The following is a 14681-nucleotide window of genomic DNA, read 5'->3' as shown; positions in this document are numbered from 1 at the left end:
CAGACACAATCTGTTACCAGAGCTATATATTTTCCAAAAACTAAGTCTTTCCAGATTGGTCTTACTCAGTAGAACTTTTGTTCCAATGCCACAACCCCTCAATACAGGATTGCCTCCATAGTGTAAGGAGTGTTAAAGTAAGACTTTTGCAAATGTTTATGCTCTCTAAACCCCTAATGTCCCCTCAAAAATTATGTTTGAATTATGTGTACTGTAAAGGATAATTTTAGTGTTGTGATCTAAACTATATTTAATTGGTCACCAGGGAAAATCCCAAATATTAAAATATTCAAGTCAGCTGGAAATTCTGGTGATTTTAATTAATAGAGAGAGAAGCAATTAAGGAGAAGAGAGAGGGAGAGAGGAAAGAGTTAATTTAAACTGCTCCAGCTCAGGCTGGGCCAGGCAGGAGTTAAAGGCCTTGGCCAAGGGGCCTCCAATTAGAGTCAAGGGAAAGGGAAGTCAGTCTTATCATTCACCACGTGACCATCTCAAGGAAGCTGTCTGAGGGAGCTCCTCCAGGCTGAGTTCCAGGATCAAACTGGCACCCAGCCTGCTCACAGGAAGTGATCAGCCAGAGCCACCTCTCCAGGGAAAGAGCGTGTTTTGTTTTGTTTTGTTTTTTCTGGGACGAAAAATCCCAAATATACAGACCTTTCACCCTTGTGTCTTCTCCTCTAAACTTTCAAATCTATCAATCACATCAAAGGCTTTCTCCAGGACTGCCCATACTTTTAGTTCTCACCTTCTTTGATTAGATTTTTGAGTTACTTAACACTTCTTTGTTAAGTTCACCTTTTGTTAGTTACTTCGCCTATTTTTAATTAATTTAACCTTTATAGTTACTTAACACCTTTTTGTATTAAGAACTAAAAATAGATTTAGCTTACCGGTCTAGCTTCACTATAAGGTAATAACTAAGTACCTTCATTATTCAATCAGGAGATTACACCTTTATCTTCCCTAAAGTAAGGTTTAAGTAGGGTGGAGTAATTAAAGTTTACAGAACCCTCAGGCTTAGATCTACTACTAACCTCATGTAGGTATGTGGGAGTTCCCCAGATATTTATCACATTAATTTATCTGAGGTTTTACTAATCTCCATAAATTCTTTCCTGCTTATTTTTTGGTTAGATTTATCTAGTTCTGAGAGAGGAAAATTAAAGTCTGCTGCTATTATTATTTTATTAACTTTTTCCATTTGTATCTCAATTAGTTTTTCCCTTTAAAAATCTCAAATACAATCCTGATAAATTTTTATTATCTATACTATACCCCCCTCATTTATCCCTTATAATTATATCAATTTTAGGCCTAATTCTGTCAGAGATCATGACTGCCGCCTGTAAGGACAGCAAGGAATCTTGACAGGCCCCTGGGTTACATAAGGTAGAATACATTATATAATGCAAGATTAGGGACAGTAGCTTAGGGCTTAGGAAAGTTCAAAAAACTTAGAGAGCTAGCATGAGGGACAGAACAGAGAATAAGAATAGGACATAGAAAGTAAGACATTGAGGATTGTAGGAGTTAGATAGAGACTAACAATAAGACAGACTAGTATTGGGTTTTGCAAAGCTTACATTGTTCAAGGGAAATAGCAGTAGAGAATTGTTGCCAAATTGGCATAAATTGATTATAACAAAATTGTTTCTGGGACAATGTTTGTCCAAATCTTGTTTGCTTCCATGTAACCCCCCACCCCCACCCCCAGAACTCATCTAACCTAACCCAGCTTTCCACAAATCCTTCTTAGATTTTAAAGTTGGTCAAGTTAGAGTAGAAATGGGTTTAAAAAGATAGGTTTTTCCCTCTTTGGGGCAGAAGAAGAACATTAGATAGTTAGAACTGGATCTTAGAATTTAGAGATTAGGTTACTTGTTTAATCCTAGTGCATCTTTGGCTAAGAATGCATGAAGACGAGAAGTGGGATTGTCCCCTTTTCCCAGCTGTCTCTGTGTTCTTTATTTCTATACTATTATTTGTCTGATCTCTAAATTTAAGTCGGTTCAAGAAAGGCAAAGAGAGACCCAGAAAGAAGTCAGAAAGCTGGCTCTGTTTATGAGAGTCCAAGCCAAACTTCTTCTGAGTCGGTGGTTCTTGCTGGCAGATGGAGGAAAGTAGTAGAAGGCTTTCTTGATGACAACTGCTTCAAAGATAGGCAGTATAGTCTGAGTCTCCTCTCCCTCGTGGCTTCGGATGTCCCTCAGTCACACAGAAAAAGACTCGTTCCCTTCCAGTACCGGGCTGGAAGTCCTGAGGCTGACCAGATTTCTCCCCAGCTCACAATGTTCTACCCACAAGCCTTTGCTGTCTCCAAACTGCCACCTCTGTGCTTGTCCGTCAAAGCACAGGGGGCTATCAAGATTCCTTGCCATCCTTACACACCCTCGCCTTCTCTGGATCAGCTCTGAGGCATAGTATGTTCTGCTCCAACCCCTTACCTTCATTCTATGTGAGTCTCTTGTTTTTAGAGGGTTTCTTGGAAACAACACATTGTCAGGTCCTGGTTTTGGATCCTTTGTGCTATTTTCTTCCCATGAGTGAACTCATCCCATTACACTCTATGGCATAGTTATTAGCTATGCATTTCCATCTACACCATGCAACTTCCATCAGGTCCTCCTCACTGTTTGGAACCTTTTTGCTTTTCTTTTGGGCAAAAATCCTCATATATCCAATTTCCTTTCACTAATAGCTCCCCAATTAACACCCCTTCCTAAAAATCCTCCTTTGTTCTCACCTTTTACTCTCCTAGTTCCAGATTGGCCCACCTTTCTAAAGGTCCCTCCCTTGTCTCTTCCTCTTTATCTTTTAATTATTATTCTGTCCACCTTTCCAAAATCCCTTTCTTACTCCCCCCAACACTATGCCCTCATACTTCTTGATATGAGTTCAATTCTAAAAGTCTTTCCCCTGTCTTGTCCTAAGAGTCTCTGACTATCCCCTTACCTTACCCTTTATCTCTTCATATGTACTCCCTTCCTCAATCTGTCTCTTATTTCATCTCCCTTTCCTCCCATTTTTCTACTCATTAAGAAAAATATTACTCTTCCAATTGTGTATGCTACTATCTCTTATCCCAGGTCTAATGAGAGCAGGCTTCTATTCTTGTACAGCCATCCACTCCCTTCTCCCCTTCTCCATGGTAGTTCCTCCATTCATTCTTCTTCCATATGAGATAGCTATTCCACTCCAACCTTCCTGGTATATTCTTCTTCTATTTCGGCTCATTTCATTATATTCACCTCAACTCTTACATCCATTCTTTCCCCTTCAAAATACCTAGGCATTATTACCATTCCCAGGGGCCATAGATGACATTTCCCCCTATAGGAATCAAATAATTTGATCTTTTGGGTTACTTATGATTGGTCTTTCATTATCTTTGTATGTTTCTTACAGATTAAATTTTCTTCTGAGTTCTGGATTATTCCCCAGAAATAACACTTCTTTAGTTTCGTAAATATCTATTTTTTACTTTTTAAATTATGTTATTCTTGACTGTAGATCTAATTCTTTTGCTTTGCAAAATGCTATGTTCTATGTCCTGAGTTCTTTTAATGTTGTGGCTGAGTCAGTCATGTTATTCTCACTGTAACTCCTTAGTACTTAAGGTTTTGTTTTTTTTTAAATCTTGTTACATGTAGTATTTTCTCCTTAATCTGTGAGTTTAGCAATGATGTTCCTGTGCATTTTCATCGTTGGATCTCTTTGAGGTGGCAATTAATGGATTCTTCCCATTTCTATTTCACCCTCTAATTCTAGAAATTTTCAGTAGTTTTACTTGATGATTTCTTGGAGTATGGTCTCTAAAAATTTTTTATCATAATTTTCTAGGAGTCTACCTATTCTTATATTGTCTTTCCTTGATCTATTTTCCAAGTCGCTTGTTTTTGTGATAAGATGTTTCATATTCTCTACTGTTATTTCATTCTTTTGATTTTGCTTTATTATTTCTTCTTGTCTTTGGAAATAATTAGCTTCCCCTTGTGAAATTTTAGGCCTTAATAAATTATTTTCTTCCAGGAGTTTCTTAATCTCTTTTTCCATTTGGTGATCTTTCATAATTTTCTTGAATTGCTTTTTTTCCTAATTTTTCCTCAACTTCTCTCATTTTGTTTTTTTTTAATTTTATAGTATTTTATTTGATCATTTCCATGCATTATTCATTAAAGACAAAGATCATTTTCTTTTCCTCCCTCCCACCCCCTGTAGCCGACGTGTGATTCCACTGGGTCTCATTTTGTTTTTGAGAGCTTTCTTAAGCTCTTCCAAAAGTTCCTTCTGATGGAAGACAGTGTGGGAGAGACTAGGTTTGGATCAACACCTCACACCCTACACCAAGATAAATTCAGAATGAGTGAATGACTTGAACATAAAGAAGGAAACTATAAATAAATTAGGTGAACACAGAATAGTATACCTGTTAGACCTTTGGGAAGGGAAAGGTTTTAAAACCAAGCAAGACTTAGAAAGAGTCACAAAATGTAAAATAAAAAATTTTGACTACATCAAATTAAAAAGGGTTTGTACAAACAAAACCAATGTAACTAAAATCAGAAGAGTAGCAACAAATTGGGAAACAATCTTAATAAAAACCTCTGACAAAGGCTTAATTACTCAAATTTACAAAGAGCTAAATCAATTGTACAAAAAATCAAGCCATTCTCCAATTGATAAATGGGCAAGGGACATGAACAGGCAGTTCTCAGATAAAGAAATCAAGACTATTAATAAGCACATGAAGAAGTGCTCTAAATCTCTTATAATCAGAGAGATGCAAATCAAAACAACTCTGAGGTATCACCTCACACCTAGCAGATTGGCTAACATAACAGCAAAGGAAAGTAATGAATGCTGGAGGGGATGTGGCAAAGTAGGGACATTAATTCATTGCTGGTGGAGTTGTGAACTGATCCAACCATTCTGGAGGGCAATTTGGAACTATGTCCAAAGGGCGATAAAAGACTGTCTGCCCTTTGATCCAGCCATAGCACTGCTGGGTTTGTCCCCCAATGAGATAATAAGGAAAAAGACTTGTACAAGAATATTTGCAGCTGCGCTCTTTGTGGTGGCCAAAAATTGGAAAATGAGGGGATGCCCTTCAATTGGAGAATGGCTGAACAAATTGTGGTACATGTTGGTGATGGAATACTATTGTGCTAAAAGGAATAATAAAGTGGAGGAATTCCATGGAGACTGGAACAACCTCCAGGAAGTGATGCAGAGCGAGAGGAGCAGAACCAGGAAAACATTGTACACAGAGACGGATACACTGTGGTACAATTGAAGGTGATGGACTTCTCCGTTAGTCTCAATGCAGTGACCCTGAACAATCTGCAGGGATCTAAAAAACACTATCCACAAGCAGAGGATAAACTGTGGGAGTAAAAACACCGATGAAAAGCAACTGCTTGACTACAGGGTTGGAGGGGATACAACTGAGGAGAGACTCTAAACGAACACCCTAATGCAAATACCAACAACATGGAAATGGGTTTGAATCAAGAACACATGTGATACCCAGTGGAATCGGGTGTCGACTATGGGAGGGGGGGAGGGAAGAAAAGAAAATGATCTTTGTTTCCAATGAATAATGTTTGGAAATGACCAAATAAAAATTAAAAAAAAAAATTTAAAGAAAGTTCCTTCTGAGACTGTGGCTATTTATTGTATTTCTTTGCTGTTTTTGAAGTAGGTGTTTTTTCTTCACTGTCCTCTGAATTTGAGCCAAGGTTTTCTCTGCCAGCTTTCTCCTTTGCTTGATCATTTTTATTTATTTATAAAAAACTTTAGTGGACAGGCCAATAGAGTTAATATTGGCTTTTTACTGGACTCTCCGGATTCCTATTGTGCTGGGGTATGTTAACTTGGGTTTCAGATTTTTTGTGTGTTGGTTTTTACCTGGACCATATTTTAGTTATTCCAGTTTTTTCAGGTCAGAAGGGTCTCCTGCTCAAGCCCTAGTCCATGATTAACCTCAGGTTCTGACCAGAGCTTGCAGGCAGTTTTGGCACTATTACTTCCAGTAGCCAGTTTGCCTCCCCCTGTAAGAGCAACTAGTGACTCCACTCTCCTGGGAATGACCACCATTGCCAGGGCCCCAGTCCTTCAGTAATCACACTCACCAGTGCACATGTCTTTTTCACTCCTCCAGCTGTAGCCTTGACAAAGCACGTGTCTAGTTTATGTTCTCCAGACCTCCAAAATCCCTCAGTCACTAGCAGAGAAGCGTAAGCACTTCTCCTCAGGGCCCAGAATTTTCAGAATCCATACTGTACAGTCCCTTAATCCCCAGCTGTGGGCCAGCACATTTCCAGAGTTGGGGCTGCAGCAGACAGTTGTTTCCAGAGCCCTCTGCTTGAGCATTCCAGTGCTTGGGGATTCTTGGGAAGATAGACTCCAGAGCTCAGCAAAGAAAAGGAACTTACCAATCCTGCCTCTGGAACTTACTTTATTGATTCCTCTGCTTTCTCTGTTCCTATTCCCAGGTCCTAAAGCAGTGGGACTGAGGCCAGGTAAGTCAGAAACCTTCCTCCCTAGTTGTCCCAGATTATTTAGCTTCATTCCTGATTCCTTTCTATTACTGCTGATTTTAGCTTTGATTCTGTGGAGGTGTTTTTGGTTGTTTCTGTGGATATTAGGAGGGCAAGAAAGCTTCAAGTCCTACTTTTCCATCTCCCCACAATGCCCTCTATTGTGAACTTTCCTCTACTCCTTTCTGATGTGAACCATCACTTTAAGAAACTACCATCATCATGGCCTGCCTCTTGTTCTACCTCTGCCGTCAGCAGGGTTATCACCATCATCAAATATAATTCTGATCTGATCATTTAAAAAATTAATTTAGAAGAAATTGGGTCTAATGTTACGGTAACTTCTGGCTTTCATTTCTTATGAGATCTAGAAACAAGCTCTTTGGTTCAACAGAAACAAAATGATCTCTTCATAGAAATTAGCAGAGTGATCAAAGAAGAACTCATTCTTTAAATTCATTACTTAACATATAGCTCTAGTTTTATCAGATTTTATTACATGGAAAGAACTTGCCTCTTCAACCTTACATAGTAAGGAAACTAAAATCCCATTTAAGGCATTTGCAGGATACAAAGGTAATTTAATGAATACTGTATGAGAGGATAAATGTTGGGGGTTTTTCAAAGTAAATACTTTGGATTTTTATGTGATTCGTTGGCAAAGAATATGATGCCTTGCAAGGAAATTAAACATGGATTTGTTCATTTTTCAATGATGACCTTAATTCTAATTTGTGTTGCAGATACAAATAAGTTAGCAGAAATTTCCTTTTTTTCTTCTAGCTACTAAAGGTAGAGATTTTGTTAATGATGAGGTTATTTGACAATTAAGATGGGGCAGATAGAGGTGAGTTCTATTGTTCCTGCATGGCCATACAACATACCTGGTTTTTGGCATGCATGATTTCTTCATATGGTTCCCCCCTTACTTCCTTAATATCAGCTGTCTCTAGTTGTTCCTCCAGCCAGGACACTTGCTCAAGTAACTTTGTCTTGGTCCCTTCAGACACTGCAAGCTAAAGAGAGTATCAATTTAGAAAATGCAAAGGCAGTGGGAGAACTCCTTAAAAAATCTTCAAATGCAATTTGTTCCATCATAATTTGATAGAAAACAATCTGGAAAATAACTATTGGCTCTCTTCTCTAAGATGAGCACAGCAAGTAGTAAACAATGATGATTTTACTTATTTTAAAAAGCATCTCCTTTCTTGTGCAAGAACTGTTTAATAAACTATGAAATCTAATAAACAATTTCTTTTCAATGTCACAGATCATATAAAATCCTTTCAAATATTTTAGTATTCAACTGTCTTTTGCTCTAAATCATTTGATTTTGCTTTTGAAATGGAAGAGACCTTAAAAGTAATCTAGATTTTTTTTGAAGACAGACCAGAAGACCCTCTGCTGAGGGAATCCCAGGCTGCCTTTAGCTAGGCAAAGGAGGAAACCTCATCCAGTTGGGGTCCACCCTTACGAAAAGAGAAGGGTGCCAAGTTGATGAGGCCAAGAGCCCAAGTTGGAGGGGAGAAGCTACTCAACTGTATCAGAGAGTACATCTAGAGGAAAGACTGAGGACAAAACAAACAAATAAGGAGCAGAACTGACCCCCAGCTGCAGAGAAGAATTCCATTTATGAACTCAAGAATGAACTTCAAATAGCCAGGTTGGCTAGATTAACCAGGAACAGGACTTCTTTTCTATTACAAGCTTTCTACACAGGGAGGCCTAATCAGATGCCCTATTAGGGAAGACAAGGAAAGGGAAAGAAAGGAAAATACCTAATACAGCGACAGTCTGGCTACACCTCATACAACCTACTGAAACAAGCTCCAACTGTTGGAGTGTCTCATTGTTTTGTCCATAGTGTCACAGTGAAGAGCCTGCTGAAGGATCTTTGGAAATTTCAGCCTTTGGTGTTGAGATTAGAAGATAATCCTATAAAACAAGTGGTAAGATGTGACTCTTCCTCTCTCAAGATGGCAGACAAACTCCCTTCAGAATTTAATGTGACCGTCATAGGGACTGGTTTGCCTGAGTCCATCATTGCAGCTGCTCACTCAAGAAGTGGCCAAACTGTTCTACGTCTTGATTCAAAAGGCCATTATGGAGGAAACTGGGCTAGTTTCAGCTTTTCAGAACTATTCTCCTGGGAACATCAGGAAGAGAGTGACATTGGGGAAGAATGGACAACCATCCAACATGTAGAAGTCATCTGTTATGCCAGTCAGGATTTAGATGTCAAAGACATTGGTGCTGGGCAGAAGAATCCTGCCTCTCTGATGTCTGCTGGCCCAAATGACCATTTAACTTCTCAGCACCACCCAGTGAAGCAGAGACTGCACTGGCAGTACCTGAAGTAGATAGAACTTTGGAGAAATAAATTCATAGTTGTTCCACAGACTGTAGCCAGTTAGCTTTGGAACCAGAAAAGGCTGAAAATGTGCCAATCACAGAAGATGCTGCTGATGCATCCAAGAAGAGTGGGCTCACGTACTCCCAGGCTGTTAAAAGAAGGCAGGAGGTTTAGTATTGATTTGCCCTCAAAGCTTCTTTATTCTCCAGGATTGCTGATTGACCTAATCAAATCAAATGTTAGTCAATATGCAAAATTCAAAAATGTCACCAGGATTGGTCGATGTCAAGAAGGGAGTGTGCTACAGGTACCTTGCTCGAGTGCACTGTTTTTAATAACAAGAAACTCACTATGGTAGAAGAGCGAATATTGCTGAAATTTCTGACATTTTGCGTGGATTGTGAACCTAATGAGTACAAAACTTATGAGGAAATACCTTTTAAGAATACCTAAAAACTCAAAATGTGACACCCATCCTGAGCCACTTTTTCCTCCGTTCCATTACAGTGACATCAGAGACATCTACCAGCACCTTAGATGGCCTCAGAGAAATGAAAAACTTTCTTCAGTGTAGAATGGGTGCAGTATTTGGTGGAGCCTTTTGCCTTCACCACGCCGCACAGTGCCTAGTAGTGGACAAAGAACCAGGCAATCGTTTATCCTTTTGGTCACAGGATAAATGCCAATATTCTATTGTAGAAGACAGTTACCTTTCTGAAAACACATTCAAATGTGACCTATAGGCAGATCTCCAAAGGGACCAACAGGATTGAAGACAGATTCTGATCTGCATATCTCTGTTCTGGCAGTGCCACCAGTGGAGCCAGTGTGTGCTGCCATCCTGGTACTGACTTGTCCTCTTCTACCATGACATGTAGGAAAGCTACATAACTTGTACATCCTCAAGAAAGACAGAAAGAGAACATTTAGAATTGGTTGTGCAGAAATGATTGCTGAAGATGAGCTGGAAATGCGGGCCTCCTGTGGGCCCTCTAGTTCAACATGAGAGATTCTGCAGGCATCACTAGAGGCTCCTATAATGATTTACCATCAAACACTATGTTCTGGGAAATGAGCACGCCATTAAACAGCCTAAAACAGTTGTCCAGCACATCTTGCCAAACGAAGACTTTTGCCCCATTCCGCCAAATGCTAAAGATGTCGTGTTTGATGGAGATAATATGCAAGCCAAGGTTCTTACACCCAAACCAGACACAACTGAAGAAATCACAGGCCAAAGAAACACAGACAACCAGCTCAAGAATAGGCGGCAGCCAGACAGGGAGCCCTACTTTAAGAAGTGTGCCTAGTGCTCAAATTGTTTTAATGTAAGAAAAGTTAGAAATGAACACAAAAGCAACCGGTGGTCATCTTTATTTGCAAAATTACAACATGCTGGGGCCAGCTGGGAGGCTCAGTGGATTGAGAGCCAGGCCAAGAGACAGGAGGTCCTTGATTCAAGTCTGGTCTCAGACACTTCCTAGCTGTATCCTGGGCAAAACACTTAATCCCGATTGCCTGGTCCTTACTGCTCTTCTGCCTTGGAACCAATAAATAGTATTGATTCTAAGACAGAAGGGAAGGTGATTTTTTTTTTAATTTTAAAAATGTTAAAAATAAGCCAGGAGTTCCTGCCCTCCCCTTGAAAAAGAGCATTGATGCACAAAGTCAAAACCACCCTTCTAAAACACATTTATTCTCTGTTTTAAGAGGTCACAATTTCTGAATTAACAGATTTAACTTTAGAGTGCTTTATCTCCCAGGAGTCACACTCAGGATAGGGATCTGATAAATTGTGTAGTATTATGGAAGTTTTCCTTTTCCTTCTCTTTGGAATCTTTGTTGATATTTTCCAGAAACTTTTTACTTGAGTTTTCAAAAGAGTTGTCTACACTAGCTAACAGTCTATTGTTTAAGCAGAATGGTTATCTTCGTGTTTGGATTTTTTTCTTCATTAGGAAACCTCAGCAACTAGGATCAGAAGCAATGACAACCTTGAGAACAAGGTTTCAGTGTACTACTAAGCACTGAAAGAAAAATGGAGTGGACCAGCAGGAGCAGCATTGACTATATACTATATTGTATAAAATTTATAAAATTACTTGTATAAAATTACAGGGAAATTGCTTATGTGGAAAAATAGATTAAGTAAATGCTAGAGCATTCTAGAATAAGAATAATTTTCTTTGAAGCAGCCATGTAGATTTAATGGATTACCAGTACTTCTTTAAATTGCTATTCTGTACCTAAAGCTCTGCAGAAATGGTGAGAGACTTGAGTTTTTAAAATAATGGTCATGGATATTTGGGGGTAAGAATCAAGATGGCAGTCTAGAAATAGCAGAAGTTGAATCCTCTGTCACTATCCTTCTATACCAATTAAAACAAAATGCTTCCAAAAAGTCAGAAATCCAAACTCAACCTCAAGATAGAGTCACAGGAGTCACCTATTCCATTCAACTTGAAAGGTATGCAGAGAAAGTTGAATTCCTGGGTATAATGGAAAGAAGGAAAGTCCCAACACCCCTCCTCCACTTATTGTGCAGAGACCTGCTATAGGACTCTGGCTGACTATGGAATTCCAGGGTAAGGCTGCAACTGCAACAGGGTAATTTCATACTACCACGTGAAGCTCAAGGCTCTGACCATGGCTGGCAGGGAAGCAGCTAGCAGAAGGGAGCAGAGAGGAGGACCACCACACCTTCACCTGCAGCCCCTGATAGCAGCTGGGGAGATTAGCCTCAGGGCATATTGTGAATTTTAAAAGTCTCCATCTTGGTCTAGCACCCAAAAATTGTGCACACCCACCTACACGGGCATGCGCTAGTCAATGACTAATCAGAAATAATTAACTGCCCACCTGGGCTGTCCTAAGCCAAGCTAGAGCCAACCATTGGATTTGTGAGACACAGGAAGTGAGGTAGGGAACAGCCTCTGGAATTCGCGGAACTTCCTGTGGAGAGAGCTAGGAGTTGTTGGTGTTAGGAGCTTGGAGAGAGAGGACGCCCGCAGACAGCTTTCCTTCAGATCGGTCACGTGAGTTAAGGACTGGTTCTTTCCACCTGGGCCTTTAGGCCTAAACTCCCTCTGCCTTGGTCAGAGGTTGAGTAGCCCCTTTTCCCTTTTCTCTTCTCTCCTTCTCTCCCTCTCCTTTTCCCTACTCCCGTTGTGATTAAACCTCCATAAACTCCATTCTGACTTGAGTGTTCATTTTAGGAATTTCATAAGTAAATTCCTTGGCGGCCATTGTTCAATATTACATAAATCCTGTAGCCACATTTTAGCCATTACAATATTATAACCCTCTCCCAGAGACCTAAATTTCCCCTTTACAATATTAGCCCAGAAGGTCAGCAGCTCAAGTGGACTAATACAGTATAACAACAGAACAGAAAAGAAGCTCCTTCAGAGCAGAAAAACTAAAACACACAAAGTCAGCAAACAACCAGAGGAGCAAGTATACAGCCCACAAGAGGGGAGGGAGGGACATGAGTAAACAACAGAAGAAAAAAAGGAAATTACAATTTAAAGCTTCTATTCTTATTCTGATAAAGAACAGATGGCACAGAGGAGGGACCAAGGAACATCAAGCAAAACCTCAAAAACTCCAGCAAACTGGGCTCAGGCTCTGGAAGAGTTAAAAAAAAAAAGACAGGTTAAAGAAAATTGAGAAAAGAACTTAAAAGGCAAAATAAGTCATCTGGAAATAGAGGCACATGAACTAAAACAAGAAAATGGTGCCTTAAAAGCCGGAATTGACCAGCTCAAAAATGAGGCAAAAAAATTAAAAAATCAAAAGAATGATTTCCAAAAAATAGATCAAAAGGAATGGGAGGATCAAAAAGTCATGGATAGAATTTAGTTTTTAAAAATCAGAACTGAACAGTTATAAGCTAATGACTTTACAAGGCATTAAGAATCTATAAAACAAAATCAAAAGAATGAAAAATAGAAGAAAATCTGAAATAACTTATCAAAAAAACAAACAAACAACTGAGCTAGAAAATAGATCCAGGAGAGATAATTTAGTTACTAGATTACTCAAAGTACATGACAAAAAAAAAATTTTAAACCGTAAACATCCTACTACAGGAAAATATCCAAGAAAACTGCCCTGATATCCTTGAATAAGAAGGTAAAATAAAAAATGAAAGAATCCCCAGATCACCTTTAGCATTAAATCCCCAATTGACAACTCCCAGGTATGTTATAACCAAGTTCAAAAGCTCCCAGACTAAAGAAGAAAATGCTACAAGTTTCCAGAAAGAAAGAATTCAGATATGGAGCCCCAGTCAGGATCACACAGGACCTGGCAGTCTCCACATTGAAGGACTAGAAGGTTTAAAATATGATATTCTGGAAGGGAAGGGAACTGGGTCTACAACCAAGAATCAACTTCCCAGCAAAAATGACTAAACTCTATCTGGGGAAAGTATGGTCATTTAATAAAATAGAAGAAAACATCCAAACATTCCTGAAGGAAAGACAAGACTTGAACAGAAAATTTGAGGCACAAAAACAAAATCCAAGAGAAGTATGAAAAGGTAAATAAGACAGAGGAAAATTTTAAGAGCTTCAATAAGGTCAAATGGTTTATATTCCTATATAGAAAGATGATATCTATAATGCTTAAAAATTGTTATCATCATCAGAGTAGTTAAAATGGGGCAAAATATATTACATAAAAAGCCCAAGAGTGGGAGAGGGAAAGAGAGAAGACCAATATAATGGAAAGGAGGAAGAGGTTGGTGATAGGTAGGAACTGGCTTATAGAGAGAACAGCCAGACTCATTGGTGTATAGAATTGTATTTTACCCTACAGAAAATAGAAGAGGAAAAAGAAATGTGATGGTGGGGAAGGGAATAATAAAATGGAGGGAAAGTCTGGAGGGGTGATCAAAAAGTCCTATAGTAAGAGAGAAATAAGAAGGTAGAGGAGGTAAGGGGAGTATTATAAGGGAGGGGAAAGAGAGGAGACTGACTAAAAACAAAACACTGGAGGGAAGAGAAACAATAGAAGGAGTAAAATCAGGATTAAAGAAGGAAGTCAAAATGGAGGAGAATATACAGATTGTAATCATAACTGTGAATGTGAATGAGATAAACTCATCCATAAAAAGCAAGTGGACCTCAGAGTGGATTAAACACCAAAATCCTAACATATGTTGTCTACAAGAAACACACATGAGGCAGGTAGACACACACAGGATAAGAGGCTGGAGTAGAATCTATTGGGCTATAACTAAGAAAAATAAGGCAAGAGTAGCAATTATATTCTCAGACAAAGCTAAAGTAAAAATAGTATCAATCAAAAGAGACAAGGAAGGAAACTACATCTTGATAAAAGGTAATATAAATAATGAAGAAATATCAGTACTCAACATATATGCACCATATATGGTATATTTTTATTTTTAAAGAAGAATTTTTAAAGAAGAAATTGATGGAGCTTAAGGAAGAATTATGTAGTAAAACCATACTAGTGGGGGGGGGGGTGGAACTCAACCTTCCCTAAGACAAATCAAACCACAAAATAAATAATAAAGAAGTAAAATTAGAGATAATAGATGTCTGAAGAAAATTGAATAGGGACAAAAAGGAATATATCTTCTTTTCTGCAGCACATGGTAAATATACAAAGATTAACCAAGTACTAGGGCTTTTAAAAATATCACAAACAAATGGAGAAAAGCAGAAATAATAAACACAACTTTCTCAGATCATAATGTGATAAAAGTCATAATTAATAAGGGTTCATAGAAAGGCAAATTTAAAATCAATTGGAAATTA

At 38.7% G+C, this 14681-nt stretch overlaps 1 protein-coding gene and 1 pseudogene across 5 annotated transcripts in view; one reads left to right on the top strand and one right to left on the bottom strand.

Moving 5' to 3' along the window:
- The window catches only part of CCDC192 (coiled-coil domain containing 192), a 285306-nt gene that overhangs the window by 185054 nt on the left and 85571 nt on the right, over positions 1–14681 (bottom strand). For all 5 annotated transcript variants that reach the window (XM_007497810.3, XM_056804533.1, XM_056804532.1 and 2 more), the window contains one exon: positions 7424–7555. In XM_007497810.3, the coding sequence (XP_007497872.1) occupies positions 7424–7555 (132 nt within the window). The remainder of the gene's footprint in view (positions 1–7423; positions 7556–14681) is intronic.
- LOC130455437 (rab proteins geranylgeranyltransferase component A 2-like) lies at positions 7756–14205 on the top strand (annotated as a pseudogene).

The sequence above is a fragment of the Monodelphis domestica genome, chromosome 7, assembly GCF_027887165.1.
Source record: "Monodelphis domestica isolate mMonDom1 chromosome 7, mMonDom1.pri, whole genome shotgun sequence".
Classification (NCBI taxonomy): domain Eukaryota; kingdom Metazoa; phylum Chordata; class Mammalia; order Didelphimorphia; family Didelphidae; genus Monodelphis; species Monodelphis domestica.
Note: the sequence above shows the minus strand (reverse complement) of the source record. Positions and strands in the feature narration are given on the sequence as shown.